The sequence below is a fragment of the Microtus oregoni genome, unplaced genomic scaffold (assembly GCF_018167655.1).
Source record: "Microtus oregoni isolate MIOR12 unplaced genomic scaffold, Mior012 000072F_ref0000427, whole genome shotgun sequence".
NCBI classification, from domain to species: Eukaryota; Metazoa; Chordata; class Mammalia; order Rodentia; family Cricetidae; genus Microtus; species Microtus oregoni.
In genome coordinates, this window is record NW_024543979.1 from 5330679 (window position 1) to 5354204 (window position 23526).

Below are 23526 nucleotides of genomic sequence, written 5' to 3' on the forward strand. Positions count from 1 at the left end.
AGAACTAGGGCAGGGACTTTAGAGCCAGCCTGTGTTGGTTAAAGGGTGAGAGTATTCATCTCTAGTGCCTGCTGGTCACTGAAAGTCTTCCCTGGAGGCCTTGTCATTCTAAGTGCTGGCATATGAGAGCTGTTACCCATCAGCTCACACAGAGCAAGGTGAACAAGATCTTCCCTTCTGAAAGGTGGACCAGGTGGCACAGAGATACTTCTACTAGGAGCAGTGAGTTAGATTGACAGATGCTCCCATGGGAATAGATGATATCACAGCAGGAGTAGTCAGGAGGACAGATGCTCCCATAGGAAGGTAGATGACATCATCCCATCTCACTTGATGAAGAATCCTGACTCGTCTTCTGAGATACCAAGGATACATTTTGGAAATGGAGTTAAGGAGTTAGCTTTACATTTTTGAGAGCTATATTTTGTGTGTCATGTGTGTTTGTCTGCTTGTGGTATGTGTGTGTGAGTACAGGCATCCTAGGTATCCAGAGGATTTGGATTTCCTGGAGCTGGAGTTACAGAAAGTTAGAAGCAATCTGATGTGCATGTTGGGAACCAAACTGTGGTCCTTTTACCAAGATCAGTGAGTGTTCTTACCATTGAGACATCTGTCCAACCCCTTGGGTTCACATTTTTTATGGTGAAACTTGTCAGCTGTCCTTGGGGCAATCTGAGGAGAACTGATTCTGCAGGTTCAGTGAAGGCCTGTTTGTCGCACAATAGCTAAATAGGATAAATTTGGCTGTTTAAATAAGGGAACTGAGTGGTTTGCAAAGATTATTGCTGCATGTGAGATGTTACGTGGTACATGTAGATGATTGGTGTGTGTGTGTGTGTGTGTGTGTGTGTGTGCAGGCACAGGTCACAACCCCTTCCCGCTTCATGGGTTCCAGAGATTGAAATAAGCTGTTGCGGTTGCCCAGTTAGAGCCTTTCCACCCTGTGTCATCTTGCTTGCTGATTCATCCTTTTATTCTCCTCTTAGTTCTAGACATAGAACCGGACACTCCACTCTCCTAGATGCTTGCCATGTTCATTTGCATGTCTATATCACAGGGTTTCTTTCGTGTGTGTCTGCATCTGAGTCCGGTGCAAATGTGTAGCATGTTTTCTCTGTCCACTCATCACTCCAGGTCGAGTCCCTGCCTTGGCTGAGAAAACTGCAGCCGTTCCTTCCCTGTGCTGCTATGCTTGCCTCACACACACACTGTGACTGCCCTATCCAGGGACACATCCTAGCACTTACCTGTATCTATTTCCGATGGCTCTTGTGTGTACTGTGCATGGGATCTAAATCTGCTTTTCTGCATGTGGATGCACTGTTTCCCCAGCACTATCTGTGGAAGGCACCGTCTTCCTGTTTTGTGAGTTCTTGACAGCCTTGGCAAAGATCAGCAGATAGTTTATTCATCGATTTATTTATGAGACTCTTCCTATGTCCCATTGGTGTATGTCCTTTTCTTGTTACTATCATAGTTCAAGGATAAGCCTCAACACATGTTAATTGTACAAATAATGGGATTCAGCATGGTATTCTGAGACAGACACCAACCATTGTCTCCTCCTTTGTTTTTCTTGTGGTATCTGTTAACAGGCTTTTGGAACATGTTTTTGAAGAAATCATGCTATTCTGATTACTATAGTCAGGAATTTGCTTCAAATAAGGATTGTGCTGCTGTTCTTGGTCAATATTAATCACTTTAGAGAGTGTATTTTGTGATTTCTCGTGAATTTTAGAAATTTTAATTATAATGAATGTCATTGGCATATTTGTAAGTACTTGAAAACCATATGTGAAGCAACAATCATAGATTTCAAATTTAAGTTCGTTTGGGACTTTGTGTCTACTTCCCTTCTAAGTCCTTTGAAACCATGCAGACTGCATGTGATGTCATTCTCTCTGTGACATCATACACGTATCAGTACATAAAAACATGTGCTATCATTTGTTTTATTGCTCTTGGCAATTCTATGAAAGATGAAATTTCAAAGCACTTTGAATTTGCAGCTCCCTGGTGGCTAAGTGAGTGGAACCTGTGTCATGTGTTTCTTAGTCTTTGGTGTTGCATTGTTTAAGAGACTTCTTTTAAGTTCTATATACATATTTTAAGTAGAGATTTCTTTTATGTTCAGTTCCTTGTTTTGTTTTTTCTTCCTTATATATTTTGAATACTAACCATTTATCCGATTATAATTGTTATAGACTTTTTCCTGTTTGTGAGATCTTGTTTATTAATTGTCCTTAGAGTCTATGAGATCTTGATTCTGTTCAGAATTTTTTTTTCCTGAGCAAATGTGTTCCAGCCTGTTCTCCTCTCTCTCTCTCTCTCTCTCTCTCTCTCTCTCTCTCTCTCTCTCCCTCTCTCTCTCGATTCAGGGTGTCTGATCTGAGGTCCTTGCTCCACTTGGAGCTGTGTTCTGTGAGGAACAATATACATTTCACTAAGTTTCTCAGACAGAGTTTGGATTTTTTTCTCCAGCTAGAAAAAGCACTCTTGCTCCCCCTGCTTGGCCTCCAGAGTTCCTGGAATAACAAGGCCACAGGGCAGCCCAAATGGTCTCCTGAGGACTGTTCTCCTCCTCCGCCCTCTGCTGTAATATCACTTCATTTGTCTTTTAATAGATAAAGCTTGGATGAGGTCAGAGAGTAAAACAGCACCCTCAGTCATCCTTCCAGACTAGGTAGTGGTAGCACACACTTTAAACCCAGCAGCCACACTAGTTTTCTATAGAAACCAGGTGGTGTGTGCCCTTAATCTCAGCGGTGCACAACGTTAATCCCAGCACTACAGAAGATTGTAAAATGAGAGGAGACAGTTCTCAGACACAGTCTCATTCTGAGATTTCTGCAGTCAGGATCACCATTTTTGAACTGGAGCCAAGGTAAGAGCCAGTGGCTGGCTCTTTGCTTTTCAGAACTTCAGGTTGAACCCCAGTTTCTCTCTTTGAGTTTTTATTAGTCATGTTTCATTTCATGCCCAGTGTGGGCATGAACTTATGAAAAAGCCATTCTCCTGTGCCTTTTTTTGCCACTGGCACAGGTGAGAACCCAAACCTAGCCACCCAGGTACAGGAGAAATACTATGGCTCCCAGCTCCCAGCTTCCCTGGCTTAGCTTCCATATAAGATAGAACTCACAGATGTATGGATACTGTATGCTACTGTGTTGTCTTTGAATTATATGCCTGCTGAGGAAGGCACAGCTGTAAAAGACATTTGATTATAAATGCTGCTGGATTAATCCAACATATATTTTTAAAATGTCTTGACTTTAAAATTTAAGTCAAAAGGTATGCTACTTTGGAGAAGTCGTTTTGCTTTTGTTTCCACAGGAAATGACAGCCCGTGGATTCATGTTAGGTTAAAAAAATAAGGTTTGATTAAGAACCATCCCCTGAAATATCTTCAATAGGAGCGGTTGTTCCAGATGAGCCAACATTGTAGAGCACCTCTGTTGCGGTTTCCTCCGAGTTCTACATCAAGAACAGTTGCATGGCTGCTGGTTGAGATGATCCAGCCTCACAAAATACTCTAAGTCAGGATTTGATTATATTCTTAATTTTATTTTGGTCACCATGAGATTATCAGTCCCCTTATTCTGCAGGAAGTAGCCCAGAAAACTATTTCCATATTCCCAAAAATGGATTATGAATATTTGTCATCGTTTAATGTGTTGGTTACAAGTTGTTTTGGATAATGGTCAGGAAAAATGCTAAACAAAGGAAATTAGATTCAAGACTATTGTATTGAAAAGAAAAAAAAAGAAAAGGTATACATATGATCATGCTTTGTAATGAAAAAAAAAAGCCAGGTGGTTTGGTGCGTGCCTTTAATCCCAGCCCTTGGGAGGGGAGACAGAGTCAGCAGATCTCTGAGTTTGAGATCAGCCTGGTTTACAGAGCAAGTTCCAGGACTGATTTCATAGCTATTGAGAAACCCCGTCTCAAAAATCCAAAAATAAATAAAAAATTAAAAAAAGAAAAAAAGAGAAGGAAAAGTATAGGGATATAGATAGGATTGAATAAAAGGGAACGTTATTGAAGAAATAGGGAGGATATAGATATGATAAAATGAAAAGGTAGATTATTGAATCTACTTGAAAAAGCAGCTGCTAGCTTTAAACATTTTACATTCTACTGAACTTTTGTATATTGTATAGAAATGTTGTATATTGATACAAATTTAAAATTAATTTTGTTAAAGCATACTGTACATACATTTCAAATCTTGTTCAAGGTATTATACCTATGTAACTCATTTAACAATGTAAGGCATATTTCTAGTCCTTGAAAATTATTATTACCAGCTATTTAGAATAATAATAAAGTGTAGGTTAATAGTTAATCACCTAGTATCATCAAACTTGTAGTCACATTAGGTATGTTTTCAAGGTCAAACAGATATATTTTAGATAGACATATTATCATCAAAGACTTCGGAGATCTACAGAAGTGTAGTATTTAAGATATTTTAATAACTTGCATTCTTTTTTTATGACAATGAGACTTGTCTCCTCCTGGCAGCACCAATCTACTTCAGAGAAGATCATGGGCATCCAAGAAATTCCACATGACCTTTTCTTTCTTTGCAGCAAAAGTAAGCCAGTGGGCAAGAAGATTCCCTTGCCTCAACTGCTGACAGTATTCTTTCCCAATTAGACAAGCAGGACAAATTATCCTGCTTCACAGAAAAGTCTGTCAGATATGCTAGGCCTGTAGGTCAAAGATGGATGATATAACATTGCAGAGGAAGTTTGGGTGACTGTCTAGGCAGCCAGCTGTTTCTGTCATTACCCACAGTTTTGGAATTCACTTGCTTGCAATTCCTGTTTACTCAGTTAATAATATTTCCTTCTTGAGTCTCTGAGGGAGTTGAAGATTAGATAACTATATTTATAATTTACTAGATGCAGAAAGCATATTAGGATAGAAAGTAAATTAGGTATAAGACTTTGGACTCCCCAAGGTAGGAGAGATATAAAATATTTTCTCTGATTTTGTCAAATGCAAACAAACTAGACATAGTTGATGTATTTATTGTTTGTATATATTTTAGTTATTATATATAATTTTTCTTATATTAGTTATATACTTCTGTTTTATTGTAGACAAAAAAGGGGAAATGTAGTGGCACTTTGTTTGTATTTTCATATATAAAGATAACTTGAAGATCTGAGAGTCAAACAGCCACACTGGTCAGCCTTACACACTGGGTAGTAGTAACACATACTACTGTAATCCTTTAATATCTTTAATCCCAGTAGCCTAACTAGTTTGCCATGGAATCTGGGCAGTGCATGCCTTTAATTCCAGTGGTGCACACCTTTAATCTCAGCCCTTGAGAGGCTTATAAAATGGGAGGAGGCAGCTCTCTGGCACAGTCTCATTCTGAGACCCCTGGAAGCAGGATCACCAGTTTTAGACTGAGGTCAAAGTAAGAGCCAGTGGCTGTCTGTTTTGCTTTTCAGGTCTTCAGGTTGAACCCCAACTTCTCTCTCTGAATTTTTATTAATGGTTCCTCACTCTGCCTTCATGTGTCTTCCAGGGAGACCCTAAGAATGACTCATGGATTTTTGCCCTGGCTGTGCTTCTGAGCAGCACCTTTGTCTACAACAGCATGGGCACCATCAACCAACAGGCCATGGAGCAGCTGCAGTATCCTTGGAGGACCTGAATGACCATGTTTCATTGAGTGTTCTGGAACAAATATGGAGGCACAGACCTGCCCTGTAACTGTGTGGCTTTTGATAGGCAGAGGAGACCCAGGGCAGCAAAAACTCTTTATTGTGACTTATTTTTAATAAGTGAATCATAAGAACGTGCATGTGAATTCACTTTTCTTTAACCCAGTGCCAGTTATGTCACAGAACTCACTGAGCTGATCAGGGCAAAGTCTTTTCCAAATCCTGATGGAATATATAATTCCACAGAGTTTGTGAGTTTCTTCCCAGACTTCATCTGGGCTGTTCGGGATTTCATGCTGGAGCTGCAGATCGATGGAGAGAGCGTCACGGAGGACGAGTACCTGGAGAATGCACTGAAGCTGATCCCAGGTAGAGGGAGGGCTGGGGTGGGGGTCTGGGAAGGGCTGGGATCTGTTGAGTTGCTCCCATCCTCAGTGGGGTCTTCTGTATTTGCAGTGGAATGGAGATCTGCAGAAATCCTGATAGGTCATTGGCTGGTAATGCCTGGGAACTGGAATTTGATTTCTTTTAAAAAAAATTAGAATACTAAGAATATTAAGAATACAAGAACACTAAGCTAATTTCTTTACAGTTTGTATTTAGCATCTAGAGTCTAAAGTATCTAACCTTCATCAAGTCCAGACATCTATCTTGTCTGTTTTGTGTCTATCTTCCTTTAAGAAGTAGCTGGCTACATAATTCTAATTCATGAATTTGTAATACATAGCCAATCTTAAAATACATTTCACAGAGTTATACATTGTTCTCCTCTTACAGGAACAGAGGTTTTCAATGTTGAATTGGTTATGTTGTCCACAAAACAGCTATATTCTAAGTATAGCGATGGATGTACATTTTTAGTGTATGCCATCATAATTCATCACAACATGCTACAGTGTCAGGATCAGTTATATTGTGGTCTAAAATCTATTTGCATGGGGTTATGGGCATAAATAACGTGACTTTACAAAGTGTGAAGCCCATGAAGCCTTGTGAAGTAAACCAATACCGATGTGTTCAATGGTTTTATTTTTCTGTCTTTGCTTTCTCAGAACTTTACAAACATAGCAAGTAGGAAAGCACTCTGTGAAAACAGCAGTCACAGTCATAAAATTGGATATGAAAAAAAAAAGTATCCAGCCCAGGACTCTTCAAGACCAAACTCTTACACAAAGAAAAGACAAAGGGCAGGGAATGAGACAAACACAGGAGATAGTGGATGAGTGAGAATGGGAGGAAAGGGAGATGGGCACAGATATTTGTTTCAGAGGACTAAGGACTGCCTCTGGATAGAGTGGAGACAATTATGGCACCTAGACAAAGGGCAGTTTACAAAATAAAAGAGGACATTTCATGTAACGATGAGTTCTTTAATTTTAATTGGGCATGTTAATTAGGTGAGCCAAGGTGCGTTTGGGTTGTTAGACTTTGATACTTCCAAAGCTGGATCTTGGTATTTGGTTTCAGGAGGATGAAATGGCATACTAAAGAAATAGACTATGGTAGTTAGCTTTGAAAATGTAATCTAAAGCCTTTAGCAAGGCAGAGGGAATAAGGGAAAGGCAAAGCCAGCCAGTACCATGCTCACCACACTCGAGCTGATCAGAGTCCCTTTAATATAATCTTTTATTATTGTTTATTTTTAAACCAGGAATCAAATGTAGCCTTTAGCTGTCCTGGTGTTCACTATGTAGCCCAAATCACGCTGGCCTGGAACTCTTGTCTTTTCCTCTCATTTACTTCAATTAAATGTGTATTCCACCTGATTTCCTTTCCTTTCTGTTTCATTCTTTTTTCTTTCATTCACACACATAACCCAGACACAGGCAAACATGGATACACACACCACAAATGTCCACATGATCAAAAGAGAGAGAATCCTCAGTTCAGCAGTTAATTAAAATACTGTCTTGAAGTTCCTCTTCAAATCTCTAGACTTAAATATCCTACATATATTCGTAGACCCGCCATCCTTCCCTAGTTGTGAAGAGCACATATTTTCTATGAGTGTATACTTAGCATTGACAACAAGTGAAGTCTTTTAGAATCAAGGTAGTTTTCCTTTGCTAACCATGGCATCATTCTGAGAATTGCTAATGCTGCTATTTTTACTACTTTTTTAAAAACATCCCTTCTTGCTCTTCTTTTGAGCCCCATAGCTCCTTCTCTACAAAGGAGTGATTGGATCAGAAATCATACTTAGTCTTTTGTTGCTCAGTCAACAGGATGCACAACTAAAATGTGCTTGATGGCATGTTCAGGTCTGTGGATATCACCCGTTTGATGCTCCAGTGGAGTCAAATGTCTCCTGAATATTTCACCAGACGTCTGCCAAGTACAAACTTGGTATACTTTTGACCAGTAAAGAGTGTTGCATGTTTATGGCAGAGACCCGTGAGCACAGAACACTTCACAGAGACAAGGGCCTCCATCATTTCCTCTCTGCTCTAAGTCTATTCTCATTGCTTTGTGTTTCCCTCAACACCAGGTGACAGTCCCAGAATCCAAGCATCCAATCTGTCCAGGGAGTGCATCAGACATTTCTTTCCTAAACGAAAGTGTTTTGTGTTTGACCAACCAACGCATAACAAAGCACTGTTACGCAAGCTTGATACTATCTCAGAAGACCAGCTGGATCCTATGTTCCAGGAACAAACACGGGCTTTTGTTTCTTACATCTTCACTGCTGCAAAGGTCAAGACGCTTAAAGAGGGAATTAAGGTCACTGGGAATCGTGAGTGGGTTTTTTGGAACATACTTCTGCATAGAGTAGTATATGTTGAAATTAGTATGTGGATTTTTAAAAATTATCTATACAGTGATAATATGCTTGTGTCTCTACTCTGAAAAATCCTGTATGTTTTATAATTTACTATGGATTACAAATCCTTCTTTAACAATGCAGACTTCATCACTAGTATCTATAGCTCCAGTACACCTATATGAAATTCTCAACTGATTATAAAATCACAAATGAAAATGTACTTGTTTAAACTGCTAAAGTTGATGTATTCTATTTTCAGAGGGGGTGATTTGTATACTAATTATTTTTGGAATGACAATGTAAAATATAATTTGGAAATGAAATAGTTCTAACATAAGTACTAGTGTTTAAACCATGTAAATCCATTCTTTTAAGATTTAATGATACATTTTTCCTTGTTGATGTTAGTTTATCTATTTTAATGAATTTCAAGATTTAAAGACAAAATTAAATTTTTTATAGATAATTGAATTTATTGTGTGAAGATTGATATTAATTTTGACTAGGACGAGAAAATGACAAAAACAAGAGGACAATAAAAAAAGATGATGTCTTGTTTTAGGAGATTGTTTGTTTGTGTTTATGAGTGTGCATATATTGCTGTGAAAGATTAGAAATCTAGTCTTAAATCTGGATCCCTGTCACTTATAACTTCATACTTATCCCCTAAACCTCCTGGTTTGTGAAGGACTGGGGACTCTGGTCTCGACCTACGTGGATGCCATCAGCAGTGGAGCTGTGCCCTGTGTGGACAATGCAGTGACAACTCTGGCCCAGCGTGAGAACTCAGCAGCTGTGCAGAAGGCAGCTGAGCACTACAGTGAGCAGATGGGCCAGCGACTGAGGCTCCCCACAGACACGCTCCAGGAGCTACTGGGTGTGCACACAGCCTGTGAGAAGGAAGCCATTGCTGTCTTCATGGAGCACTCCTTCAAGGACGAAAACCAGCAATTCCAGAAGAAGCTGCTGGTAATGTTGGCATCATTATCTTTCATGACGCTGATTCAAGGCTGTGGTGCTGCTGTGCCTTCATGACCCCGGGTGTGTGATTCATTCAAAGATGAGCACTCTGTGTGGTCATAGGGAACACAGTGGTGAAAGACTCATGCTCCTTTCTCAAACTTCAGGTGCTTTTTATCCAGAAATCTCGAATGACTGGAATAATGAGAATATAGTGTCTTAAATCCTTCATGCAGTTAATGTCTGTGGATTCCAATCCTGCCCAGAACACCTGTATCTCATCCCTGAACAAGCTATATTCTTCTGTTACTACAAAACACTTTTTTTCTCATAAGAGTCCCACTGGAGGCCACTGTTCTTCTATTGCTCCTTGTCATATCTTTGTGTCATTGAAGATAGAATTACAGGATGGGACCCCAATAGAAATCGGAGATTGTAGCATGCAGAACTATCATTTTACAGAAGGTCCTGAGGACTAGGAACTTCAAGAACATTTACTGTGCTCTTGTACAGATTTCTTAGAATCCTAATTCAGGCTTACATTCTCTTGTGGTCTTATTACACAATACTTTCTTGTGGGTAATAGGCTGACGCTTATCCAAACTTTCTTGGAACTTTATCCCTTCTATTCCTTACCGTGCCAGATCTCTGTCCATTTCCCTTGTAGGAATTAATAGATGAGAAGAAAAGGATGTTCATGTTAAAAAATGAAAAAACATCAGATCAATACTGCCAGGAAGCACTCAATCGACTTACAAAGGCTTTTATGGAAAATATTTCACCATTTTCTGTTCCTGGAGGACACAGGCTCTACATGGAAATGAGGGGGAAGATTGAGCATGACTATTGGCAGGTGCCCCGAAAAGGGGTGAAGGTGAGGAACGGGGAGCATGGGGAGGAGATGATGAGTAGGGAGCATGGGGAAGGGATGAAGATGAGGAGTAGGGACCATGTGAAAGGGGTGAGGAGCAGGGAACATGGGGAAGAGGTGGGGAGTAGGGAGTGTGGGGAAGATGTTAGGTGTAGCGGGCATGGATGCTCATAGCAGAGGAAGGATGGTGTCATAAAACAAAGGCACACAGCACTTTCTAAGTGGAATAAGAAAACACATGGATAGCATGGCATCTCTAGCTTCTTGTTGGTGACCAAAATAAGGCATTGTGGTTAAGCAAGTGCTTTACCCTCAAGCCCCATCACCAGAACTGTGCTTGACTGAAATGGCTGCTACTTACTGTTAATTCTGAGAAATAGTTACATAAAAATTCTTAGTAACAATGTTTCAAGTTTGTCAAGATGGTCTACCTATGGGCTATTAATTAATGTAACAACACAGCTAACATATTACTCAGTTGCTGTCATTGACACCATGGAGGGTTCTTTCCTCAGTCCTTTCTTTAGTTATGTAAAATGCTTTGGGTGATGCCCACCACTACTGTGAGAGTTTGCACATTTGTACCTGAAGTTCAGGCAGATGGAGGGACTTGACCATGAATACAGTCAACAAGAGCAGAAAAAGTGAAGCCCACACAGTTATGCAGCATTTTACTTGGGGATACAATATTTGAAAACATCATAAGTTACAGTGCCCAAATCTGCACATGATGTGGACAGGAATGATCTGGGAACAGGTGGTGGCAGGTGGCCCTAGTGGGGATGAAAGGGGAGCCATTGACCCAGAAGTATCTAGTGTCAGTGAAGAGCAGGGCAGTCTGCAGGCCTCACCATAGCATTTGACAGTGAGGCACAGTGGAGACTGTGTTAACTCACACAGGTTCTCTCCCAGGATGCATCAAGTTCTTTGCTGCTTCTTGGTCTTGCAGGCAAGTGAAGTCTTCCAGAGCTTTCTGCAGTCACAAGCCATCATTGAGCGTTCCATCCTGCAGGCAGATACAGCCCTCACTGCTGGGGAGAAGGCCATTGCAGGTACAGGAGCTTGTCTCTTGGCTTTCATGAGGGGCTATGTTCCCACAAGGCTTCCTGACAGAGGCCACAGTAACCCAACCCCATGTTATCAGCTCTCTACCTTTCTGTGGAAGCTCACTCTGAGAGCAACAGGAAGTCAGTCTGTGTTTCAGCCAGATGGGCAGGGTCTCCTCATCCCCTTTAGAAACACTCTCTCCATTGTGTGGACCAATGTGGAGTCTGTGGTTTCCTTTCAGAACAGAATTGCTCTCTGGGTTTTGGAATATAGACTTTTTACTTAACCCATCATTTCTGTCCCCCACCATCCATCCTCATTCTCCCATCACTTTCTTCCCTCCATGAATCTTCCTGGGGCAGAGGAGCGGGCCCAGAAGGAGGCAGCTGAGAAGGAACAGGAGTTGCTAAAACAGAAGCAGGAGGAGCTTCAGCAAGAGATAGAGGCTCAAGAAAGAAGTCATGAGGAGAACATTGAGCAACTGAAAATGAAGCTGATGCAGGAGCGTGAACAGCTCATCAAGGAACATAAAATAATGCTGGAGACGGAGTTGCAGGTAGGACTCCTCCTTCCCTGGTGCCTGTCATACCCTAGGGAGTAGGAGAAATTATGTAGCCTGTTCCTGAGTGGAAGCACCTCCAAAGGTATTGTTGCTAAGGAAATTTCCCTTAGGCTTTCAGTTGCTCCTTTAGGGTTTGAATGACTGTAATAGTCTGATACATCAATTCAGGATATTTAAAAACAACCTTGTTGGTACTCACTGAAGAAACTCCCAGCTAGGCAGCTTAATAAGGACAGCAATGGGCCTGGGTTATCAAGGCCTACATTATCAGGTACCTGACACCCACCCTCCCAATCTGAGAATGATCAATGCTGACATAAAACTGAAAGAAATACCGTACTGCAAAGAACAGATAATTGACAGCTTCTGTAGGTCCTGTAGCTGTCTCCAGAGTGGACAGCTGCTTGAGACAGCACATGGCAGGAGAGTGATTCTCTCATTGCCCAACATCAAGCAAAATGGTAACAGATTTTTAAAACAACTTATTGGTTACCACTGTTTGTATGATGTGGTTGCCACACTGTCTCAGTGGATTGAGCTCCACACAATCTGACCAATTGCAAGTCAGTGGGCAGGAGTGTAGGAATGTCTTCACAACTCTGCCAGCATTACAACCAAACAGAAATGATGGAACAACTCCAGTGAAGTTTCCACTATTCTTCCTCACAGTGTGTAGGATTAACTCAGAGAACCTTCTTCATATAAAAGCAAGTAATTTAGAGCTACACTTAGGATTGCTTTCCAAACGTTTGAAACTATAACTAACTTGTACAATGTTGGGATTTTACAATATTATCTTCTCTCTCATGTACACTGTTTTTAGCATCAAAAGGCTTTGCTTGAAGGAGGATTTAGGAAGAAATCAAAGGAAATGAAAGGAGATATACAGCGACTGAAATCTACTATCAATGACATGGAAGAAAACAGTGGTACCTTTGTAGGTCATATTCTAAATGAATTTGCTACAGGGATTGCTGCCCCTTTTTTACTGCCTGTGATGGCTATAAAAAAATTAGTTCAGTATTTAAATAGGATTCACTCTTATTTTGATGAAGTGATAGACCATGAATATATACTCTGCCTTTTTATGTAACTTAATGTTTTCATTTTCATTCAGCAAAATCAGCATTAAACGTGCTTATTAAAGAACATGTATGCCTGCCGCACTTTAGATAGAACATGTACATGTCTGCACAGACAATGCTTTCTTCAGGGCACAGATGTTTAAACCATTCCTATTGGAAGCTATGTAATTACTCATTGTACACGTCACAGTGACTGTTGGTCAAACTTGGTTGGATATGGAATCACCAAGGACACATCTCTTCTGCACCCTGTGAGGACCATCTTGACTAGGTTAGCTTGTGGGGAATCATCTCAGGTCACTATGGTAGGAAGCCCATCCCAAATGCGGGCATCACCATCCCTGTGGCCTGGGAACTTATCTAATAGGTGAAACCTTGCTGGGCCCTAACATGTACCACTTGTTACTTCCTGCCTGGATGTCATGTGATCAGCCAGTCACTGCTTCTTACTACATGCCTTCTCTGCCATGGTAGTGTATCATCTGGAACCATGAACCGGAACAAACCCTGTCTTTCTTAAGTTGCCTTTGTTGAACCATTTTGTTACAGCAAGAAGAAAAGGCATTGATATCATTGGTGATAAATCTGGAACCTACTTAAGCATCATTGAGAAAGATTGGTAACAAATTGTACTATGTCCTGATGCTGGACTACTGTTTAGTCTAGAAACAAGTGTTAGTCAAGCTTCCTGTATACAAATGTAAGTTGATCATAAAGATTTCTTATTAAATAAAGTGAAAACTCCACTTAACAGTGTGATTAATTTTAAAAATAGTTCTATTCTGTTCACATGCACAGGAGCATGGATCAAGTCTTCTAGAAAATTAATGTAACCTGTGATCCTTTGGCTTCCACTAGGGAGAACAAGTTGGAATCAAAAATTGAAGGGACACATGCATTTCCTTATGGTCTGTTTCATAGGTTTCTTGAAAAATGCTGGGAAAACATGACAAATTTACATTTTAAAATAGGGATAATAATTTAAAATTCTCTATTACATGGTGAAATTTCAGTATCCTGAAATAGGAGAAGCTTTCCGAAGGAATCTAAGGTGAGAACCTCAGTGCCAGGAAGCATAACATTTGCATCTTAATGCTGTTTTTTTTTCTTTGTTACTTTTAAATAGTAATTTAAAAAATACATCTTATGTAACTCAATATATAAACATATTATGTCCACAGGCAATCATTTCAGTTTATGTCTGTCATTTTATTATATTTATTTATTTATTTGCAAAGTAAGAGAGGAATTGCATTTAAAGAGTCATTACAGTGTAGAATATAAAAGGTGGGTAGCTCAGAGATGCCTCAGTGCTCAAGAATAATTCACATTGATCTTACAGAGAAGCTCAGTTCTCAGCATCCCCCTGGGATGACTCACAAATCCTGTGACTCCTGCTCCAGGGGATCTGACTTCCTTTTCTGGCCCGAAAGGTCACCAGTACTCCCATTACATATCTGTGACTCCCACATACACACAGTTTAAACAATTTCTAAAGATTGACAATGGGCCATGAGAGTGATGATTCTCAAGGACCCTTACTATTGCATATATGAACAAAATATATTTAGAATATATCTATTCCGTCTCCAACTTCTCTGACACACTCAAATCCCGCTCCTAATTTCACATCTTCTTTTTCCTCTTCATCCTCTTCTTCCTCCTCATTTTTATTTCTGAATGAAATTAGTGTTGGCCTCATGTTCATGGCCATAAAATACCATCTACTGGAGCCCAGGCAACTGATCATGAGACACACATCTGTAGAAAACACACTCTATCTCTCCTAGTGGCCAGCTATCAACCACTAAGTTTTCCTCAGCTAGAACTGGGTCCCTTAAGCTCATTGCTGCTCCCTGCTGGAGTGACGACCGGCTTGACAGTGTGCATATCTTTTATAGCAACTATAGCTACTGTCATAGCTGCATCATGTCCAAAAGATATTTTGAAACAATAAGGTCTTGTTTTAAAATCCTTATATTTATTTCACAGTTCTGTTGTAAATATCCCCATGACTACTGGAATTTTTTTTCTTTTTGTTGTCAGGAGTGGGATTCGAACCCACGCCTCCAAGGGAGACTGCGAGCTGAATGTCACTTCTGGAATTTTAGAGAAGCTTTCTTCCTCTTTCTTAATTCCTCATAAGATGTCAAGAATGAATTGTGTGGAAGAAGGATCTTGATGCTGTTTAAGGTGGCTAGCAATGAACGTTTTCAGAACTACTTCCCTACATGGGAATGTGTTGCAGACACAGGATAATTCAGAAAAAATTGTCTGACCAAATACATTGTCAGTTGTGGAACATCAATAACATAAATATGTATAACAACAAATATCAAACATTGTGCATTTTTGGGATTTCAGTTTGGTGCCTGAAATTGTTTAGGAAGAGTGGAACTACAAGAGCTGAGAGGGCTGTGTGCAGGGTTGGTCAATCACGTGGGTGTTGAAGTCACTGTAAATGACAGTAATAGCTATGGGAAGACAGGGGAAACAAGTCTAAAGTCAACCACCAAGGAGAGAAATGAAGGAATAGTGGCCTTGTTGAGGTCAATGTGATGAAGGAGAATGGATATGTATGGTGGTTGAAACAAATACTTCAAGGAGGAGAGAGCTGGTAAGTGACAAAGCAGAGCAGAGGGACTCCTACCTCAAGTTTAGTTCCTAAGATGGAAGGAAGGTAGGACTTCCAGAGTCTGTTTTAGCTAATTTTTACAAAGCAAAAGCATCATGAACCAAGAAGATTCTGCAGTCCCAAATCTACAAGAGGGGAGTGTGCCGGTGATAAATGTTTCCCAAAGGCAGCGTGCTGGTGATGGATGTTTCCCAAAGGCAGCGTGCTGGTGATGGATGTTTCCCAAAGGCAGCGTGCTGGTGATGGATGTTTCCCAAAGGCAGCGTGCCGGTGATGGATGTTTCCCAAAGGCATAGAGAAAGCATATGTGAAAGGTCAATCTGACTTCAAATATGGCAGCCTTTGAATTTGTAGGAAATGAACACAGTTTGAACTCTCGTACGTCCACAGAGATGTCCCCAGTTCTCAAACATTTAACTACATATCAGTCACACACACACACACACACACACACACACACACACACACACACACACACATCTTTTCAGAGAATCTTTTCTCACTATGGTGTGGTAAGCTAAAACCATCTCTGGTGTAGGAGGTCCTTCTGTTTATGTTTTGCTGTCATTGGTTGAATATAGAAATTGCCTTGTCCTACTGGATAGGACAGGCCTTAGGTAGGTGGAGTAAACAGAACTGAATGCTGAGAAAAGCGCAGAGTGTCAGATGCCATGGATCGCCTGCCTGAGAAGATAAATCCAAAATTTGTAACAGATGGGAGCACGCTACAGTGAGAAATTTACAGCAAGTAACGTCACTTTATTCACAAGGCAATAATTCCAATACATCTTGTAACTTTGCCTAATTCTCCATATAAAGTCCTTGGCTTTGTGCTGACCTTGTGAAATGAGGGTAATTAATTACTGAATAATGCTGTAGCTTGTAGCAATAAAAGGGTTTCTAGTCACTCCATACTGGAGCCAAAATCAGAATCATAGTTCATGCCTCTCATTGGATGCCATGGTAGAGAAATATATTCTCTGTCTGCAGCATGGCAGATTCCTGAGGTCTTTCATTGCTGCTGTATATAGAGGCTCCTCCCAGCCACTGCCTGTGGGCTTGAGAGCACAGCTGCAGATTGCATGGTGAGTTTCTGCAGACTCCTACAAGGGTCTCTGTAGAAAGACCTCTATGTGCTTTCTATGGGAAGGAAGCATGAGATACCTGTTGCTACCTCCACCATGTTGGAAAGCCTAACTAGGTGGAGCCAGTAGTCAAAGCTGCCACATTGGTCCTAGCCATGCCTGATTGGCAGTTTAAATCAGTGGTCAGAAAAGAATTACAGATACACAATGAAGACAGATTCAGACATAAAGAAATCTGTAATCAGGTTACAGTATGTTTAAATATGTATGTAGACTTGAGCGAGAAAAGAAACAGGAGACAGTCATAGATGAAAGAATAATCAAGATAGTAAATGAAGTTTTTGAAAAAGGAATGAATAATAAATATTATAATAAGCCACGTGAAAATGAAAAATACATGGAGAGTCTGGATTATGTATATCATTGCATTTTCTTTGAATGTTTGTAATGAGCTAAGTGCTGAGAGACATTTGATTATGTGGGCTACTAAGTCAAACAAACATGTATGATTTCAAGGTATCTTGACTTCAAACTTTATATCTAAGTATATGTTGCTTTGGAAAAGAAGTTTGGTTTTTGTTTCCACAGAAGATGAGAAGCTATGGATTCTTTCCAGGTTAATATGGTTTCAATGAGCAAGAACCTCTGTAAGAACTCCAACGGGAACAATGGCCCAGGTGATACAATATTTAAAATAGCTACAGGGCTACTGGTTGAGATGGATAAACCATACAAAAAACCCCATTCAGAACTTGACCTTAATTCTAAATATTCTCAGGATCCCCATAAGATTACCAGCACACCTAATCAGGAGGAAGTAGTATAGAAAATTATACCAAAATTCTCAAAATATTATTTATGACTGTTTATTTTCATTTAAAGAGGGTTTGTTATAAATAGTTTATGGAAATAGTCAATCTCTTTCTTAAGAGAAAAGGAGGATATTAACGGGAATGTTAAAAGTCCAGCTTCTAAGGATCCCTCTCAGTGTTCAAAGGAAATAAAATCTGAGGGTTAAAAATCTACTCACAATATATTCTTTCTATCCATATCTCTGAATTTTTCTCTCTTCCTTGTATTCTATTCTATTTTTTCTGTGCTTCCTGTCTATAATTTCTTATCTATAATTCTCTGTCTTAATCTTAATTTAAATTCCAATTCTCTGCTATATTCTTTTTCTTCTTCCTTTTCATTTCCTCTCTCTGCTAACATCTGGGACACTTTTCTCTAATTTATGCTCCAAGCTTCTGTTAGTCCGTGCTCCTGTCTTTTGCTGCTTTTTCCTTTCTCTTTGTTTTAACTCAGCTATATAGAGCCACAGAATCTTGTAGGTATAGGTAACCAGGCAACCTATGTAAAACAGAGAAGGGAAAGGTATTAGCGTTTTTGTCACATGTGAGTTTCAGTGTTAGCAAGCTCTTAAGCTTGATGCTTGTCAGAGGAGCCATTGAAGTTTTGCCTTCATGTGGGTTGTGGGTAGATGGTTAATTCTTTGTCCTGAGAGTAAGGCACAAGCAGGAAATCTACTGAACTAAAATCTTCAGTACATTGAGGTGAAGCTGAGGTGAGGATTTAGGAATGTTTTAATGCAAAGTTAGTTTGAGGCTATTTCTTTCTTTATCTGTATTTGAGGTAAAAAGTAAGGCATGGTTATTTTTTCTATCTATGTGAGCTGCTATGAATTAACGCCTTTGTTTGAGTAGTAATTCTAAGTATTAGATATTTGTGAATGTCTTAAACGGAACACTTTTGCCTTGACCCTAAATGCTGACCAAATGCCTGTCATTAAAGATTACGGGATCCAGAATCTGGAAACAACCTAAATGTCCTTCGACCAAAGAATGAATAAGGAAAATGTGGTACATTTATACAATGGAGTACTACACAACAGAAAAAATAACAACATCTTGAATTTTGCAGGCAAATGGATAGCGCTAGAAAAAATCATTTTGAGTGAGGTAGCCCAGACCCAGAATGTCAGTTATCACATGCACTCACTCAGAAGTGATTTTTAAACACAAAACAAAGAAAACAAGCCCACAAATTACAATCCCAGAGAACCTAGACAATAATGAGGATCCTAAGAGAGACATACAGAGATCTAATCTGCATGGGAAGTAGAAAAAAGATAAGATCTCCTGAGTAAATTGGGAGCACGGCGACCTTGGGGGATGGTGAAGTAGAGGGGAAAGGCAGGGAGGGGAGCAGAGAAAAATGTTTGGCCTTTAGGGAAGAAACCCTGGGAGTCAGTCTCTATGTCTCAGGAAAGGGTTGACAGCCAACCCCTGGACTACACAGGTGTAGGTACCCACCAGATTGTCAACCGATTGACTAACAAAACACACTGTGACTGGGGCAGTCCAAATCAACAATAGAGGATGATATCATAATTATTTATCCTTATTCTGATGTCTGCTGGTTCCTATCGCAGGTTAATTCATCTGTGTAACAGAAATATCACCAAGTCACTGAAACTACTTGATTAGCAGTAACAATGTTCTGAATAAATGTGTTTTTTTCTGATGCTTTCCAAACTAAGTACACAGGTTAATTAGAACTAGAGGTATTACAGCAATTACTACATTGCCTCACAAAATAAGAGAGGTTAAGGTTTCTCATGAGATAAGGGAAGATATGTATTGATCTTGGAGAAAAGTGTTGTTTCTATTGATCAGTAATTTTAAAATAATCTTGCCATGGTTGGAATAATATATGGTACCAGTCTCTGTTCTCTTATTTCCCTGACTATCGACTCTACTATCCACACTGGATGGGCCTTCAGTTCTCATTCTGATTGAATTAAGAGCCAGGTCCTACATCTTAAACTAAAACAGGATGAGTCTATAATTTGACTCATTCACTAAAACCAAGGGGGAACAGGTCCACAGACCTTAGCACAGCTGACTCCACGATGGAAGTACTATTCAGAATGTAGAACTCAGCACACAAACAGCACCACCTAAAAACTGAAACAAAGGCCTAATAAATCAAAGTCCATATTGTCTGGGAAAGACTTAAAATGTACTAGCCTTGCTTTTTAGTTTCTATAGTTCTGCTTCTGGTGAACTGTTCTTGTTAACTGAAGTATGTCAAACAAGGACATGCTTTTTGTGCATAAAAGCTCACTTTGAGAAAGTCTCAGTAGTACACTGGGATCCTGAACACCCAGTTAATAAAGTCTTTCTCTTGACTTAAACACATTTGTGAATAGTCTTCTGTGGTGAATAACCTACAACAATAAGGGCATATCTTACAAACTTATATTCTTCTAAGTGGGAAAACCTCAAAAGATAATATTGGTTTTCTACACATTTATGACCTAGCAAAGTTAAGTATAGATGGGATAAAGAATATAAATGGGAGAGAAGTGTAACAACTCCAAAAGTCAAGGATCAGATACAATTCTACCAGGCCTTCAAAGTAAAGCAGTAAGCTCTCTCAAGTGATTCCCTAAAGCAGAAAAGGAAGTAATTCTTCCCAAGTCATTTAATGAAGCTAGTGTGATCCTTATACAAAAACCAGACCAAGACACAGGAATATTAAAAAAAAAATATTGTGGAACATAGACACAGACATTCTCCACAAAATTCTTGCAAACTAATTTCAAAAAGAAATGAAAACAACTGTTCATCATAATTGATTTTGCATCATTCTAGAGACACAGAGAGGGATTAACATACACAAATCAATAAATGTAATACACCACATAAATAAACTCAAGTACAAAAATCTCATAATCTTTTCAATAGATGTGGGAAAGGACTTTGACAAAATCCAACACACTCTCAGGAAAACAACCTTTAAGAGAACATAAATGGAGGGGAATGGAGGAAACAAATCTCAGCATGATACAGACTGAATGATCTCTATTCAACATCATGATTCATGGAGAAGAACTCAAGGCATTTACACTAAGATAAGGAATAAACTCGGGAAACCTGCACTCTCCACTCCTGTCCAGTATTGTTCTAGATATATTAGCTAAAGCAGTAAGACAAGAGAAAGATAGTGACACACAGGAAGAGAGAAGTTTAGTTTTCTCTGCCTACTTATATTCTGCCCTGATCAGGCCTAAGAAAGATTCTTTATTAACCAATGGTATTCACAGCATTCAGAGGGGAATCCCACATCACCTCCCCTTTTCTGTTGAAATGGAAAGGAAGATTTTAACATTAACATAGTAAAATTATATATAACAAGACTCCAGAAGGATATAATATTACCTAAGTAAACAGGAAGTGCATTGTAAGCGACTTCCAAAACTCTAGAATTGACAGAGACATTATGCTGCCTGGACAGTCACCCAAAGTTCGTCTGTAACATTGGGGCATCCAATCTTTAGCTTACAGGCCCATAGTATCCAGCAGACTTTTCTATGAAGCAGGAAATTTCAAATATTGTTCCACTTATATTGGCAGTTTGTCAGTCACTTTCTTCTGCGTCCTGCAGAATTTCTGGCAGACGTTTTCATAAAGCAGAAACCCCGAAGGACTTTTTCACCCTTAGCCAAGTTTAACAGTCATTTCTCTGTGGGTCCTACATGTCCAGTTCATACAACATAACATTAAGCAGTCCAGACAAGAGCAGATTTTTGCCCAAATGGCTAGAAACTCTATAAGGAGTCTCTTTGGTACCCACCATCCTCTTGAAGTAGATTGGAGCTGCCAGGAGCATATGTGTCTCACTGTCATGAAATCTTAAGCTCTTAAACATTTTAAATGTCATATTTTGAAGGTCTCTGAAGGATTTAAATATAGCCTATCTGAGATATATCTCTATACATCTAGAAAATCTAACTAACATGACTACAAGCTTGACTATTATAGATGACTATCTATTGACCTCTATTTCTTAATTATGCATTACATTTTAAATGAGCTGCACAAACACAATACCTTAATCAAGAGCAGAAATATACATAACTAAATTGACCTTAAATTTATTGTATCAATAAACCAAGATACATATAAAGGCAAATCCTATATCATATCCAACATTAAATGTAAACAAACATTTATAAACAATTTTTGGGAATTTAGGCATAGTTCTTTCCAAACTGCTTCCTACTTTTTGTTGGGAAAAGTAATTTTTGGGTGTGTTCATGGTGACCTTTCTTGGGGTCTTGGTGCTTCAAATCACATTAGTTTGGAAAGATTCCACATGTACTCATCCTCTGCGGAAACAAAAGAAGAACCTCTTTTCTTAAACAACATAACCTTAGTCCCAAATTTTGAAGACAAGATACCTTTAAAGTATAAATGTTGATTACTTAGTTCCTTCACAGCCAAAAAATTCAAAGAAGACACATAATAATCCAGACTCTCTGTGTATATTCCATCTTTATGTGGCTTACTTTTCTTAATCTATTACTTTTTCTACAAGTTTATGAATTATTTTATTATCTTTACTCCTTTAGTCTATGGCTATCTTACTCTGTCTCATTAAAGACTTTGCTTGTTTTAATGATTTAAATTTTGTTATAAGTCTCTATACTCTTTCTTCTTTCTCCCAAGCCTATATACATTTATCTAACATGTGACCCATTTAGACTTGTTTCCACCTGAATTTGTGTTTATTGTGTATCTGTAATCCTTTTATGACCAGGATTGTTTCTTAAAATGCTAAATACTTCTTAGGTCAATAAAGACCCTGCCTACTTGTTCCCCCAGGCAAACATGGTGAGGTGGAGGTCTATTTAGTGTGATTCATGCTCACAGCCACATTTTTAGGCACACAGGGGGTCTATGTTGCCATTAAGCAAATTGTAGCACTCTGCTCACAAACTCCATTTAAATGCTCTGTCTCTTGAAAGAGCCAGCATTTGTGCTGGTTGCATGGACCAGGAAGTTGGCATTTCAGAATGTGTTTTTTTTTTTGTTTTTTTTTTTTTGTTTTTTTTTTTTTTTTGGCTGAATCAGGAGAACCTTTCTTAAAGGAGCCATGGAGTTAAGCCATGATTAGCTCTTTTTTTATGCCTAGACTTTCTTTCCAAACTCTCTTAGGTTTTAGTGGATTTTAGCTGGTCATGTTGGCACCAATTTATAATAGGAGGCCACTTGTTTGTTCCAGGCTGCTCAGACCTAAAATAACCACACAAAACTGCATTAATTAAATCATTGCTTGGCCCATTAGCTCTAGCTTCTTATTGACTAACTCTTACATGTTACTTTATTCTGTTTATTGCCATGAGGCTGTGGCTTGTCCAGTAAAGTTTCAGTGTCTGTCTCCAGCAGGGCTACATAGCTTCTCTCTGACTCTGCCTTCTTTCTCCCAGCATTTTCTCTGCCTAGCTCTCCTCTGCCCTATCAACAGGCCAAGGCAGTTTCTTTATTCATTAACCAATAAAAGCAACACATAGACAGAAGGACCTCCCATACCATTTCCCCTTGTCTGTTTACTGAGAAGGCCTAAGACAGTTTCATTAACCAGTGATATTCACAGCATACAGAGGGGAATCACACATCAGATGATATCCATTGTTATTGAAGTGAAATAGATCTCAAATCATTTAATTTACAAATCTCTGATGGGTAAGGATTTGTACACTTTTAAAAATATTTATTATCTATTGAGTTTTGTTTCTATTTTCATTCCTTCTCTCTTTCCCTCCCTCTTTCTTTCTTTCTTTCTTTCTATGTACTTCTACTATGAGAACTCTCTGTTCATTTCCATAGCCTATTATATCATTTGCTTTCTGGATATTTTCAGGTTTTTCTATATTCTGGCTATTATTCCCTGCCAAGGGTGTAGCAGGTAAGGATTTTCTCCCACACGTGTATCCAAAGGACTCTGTCTCCTATTACAGAGATACTTGCCCATCTGTGTTCATTGCT

At 39.2% G+C, this 23526-nt stretch overlaps 1 protein-coding gene across 1 annotated transcript in view; it reads left to right on the plus strand.

Annotated features, from left to right (window-relative positions):
• Nucleotides 1–15155, plus strand: part of LOC121440938 (guanylate-binding protein 6-like) — a 51027-nt gene extending 35872 nt beyond the window's left edge. Inside the window, exons 5-14 of the mRNA XM_041641976.1 lie at nucleotides 5546–5655; nucleotides 5857–6053; nucleotides 8173–8418; nucleotides 9137–9417; nucleotides 10076–10282; nucleotides 11229–11331; nucleotides 11689–11882; nucleotides 12712–12942; nucleotides 13987–14024; nucleotides 15020–15155. Of these exons, the coding sequence (XP_041497910.1) occupies nucleotides 5546–5655; nucleotides 5857–6053; nucleotides 8173–8418; nucleotides 9137–9417; nucleotides 10076–10282; nucleotides 11229–11331; nucleotides 11689–11882; nucleotides 12712–12942; nucleotides 13987–14024; nucleotides 15020–15155 (1743 nt within the window). The remainder of the gene's footprint in view (nucleotides 1–5545; nucleotides 5656–5856; nucleotides 6054–8172; nucleotides 8419–9136; nucleotides 9418–10075; nucleotides 10283–11228; nucleotides 11332–11688; nucleotides 11883–12711; nucleotides 12943–13986; nucleotides 14025–15019) is intronic.
• The last annotated feature ends 8371 nt before the right edge of the window (nucleotides 15156–23526 follow it).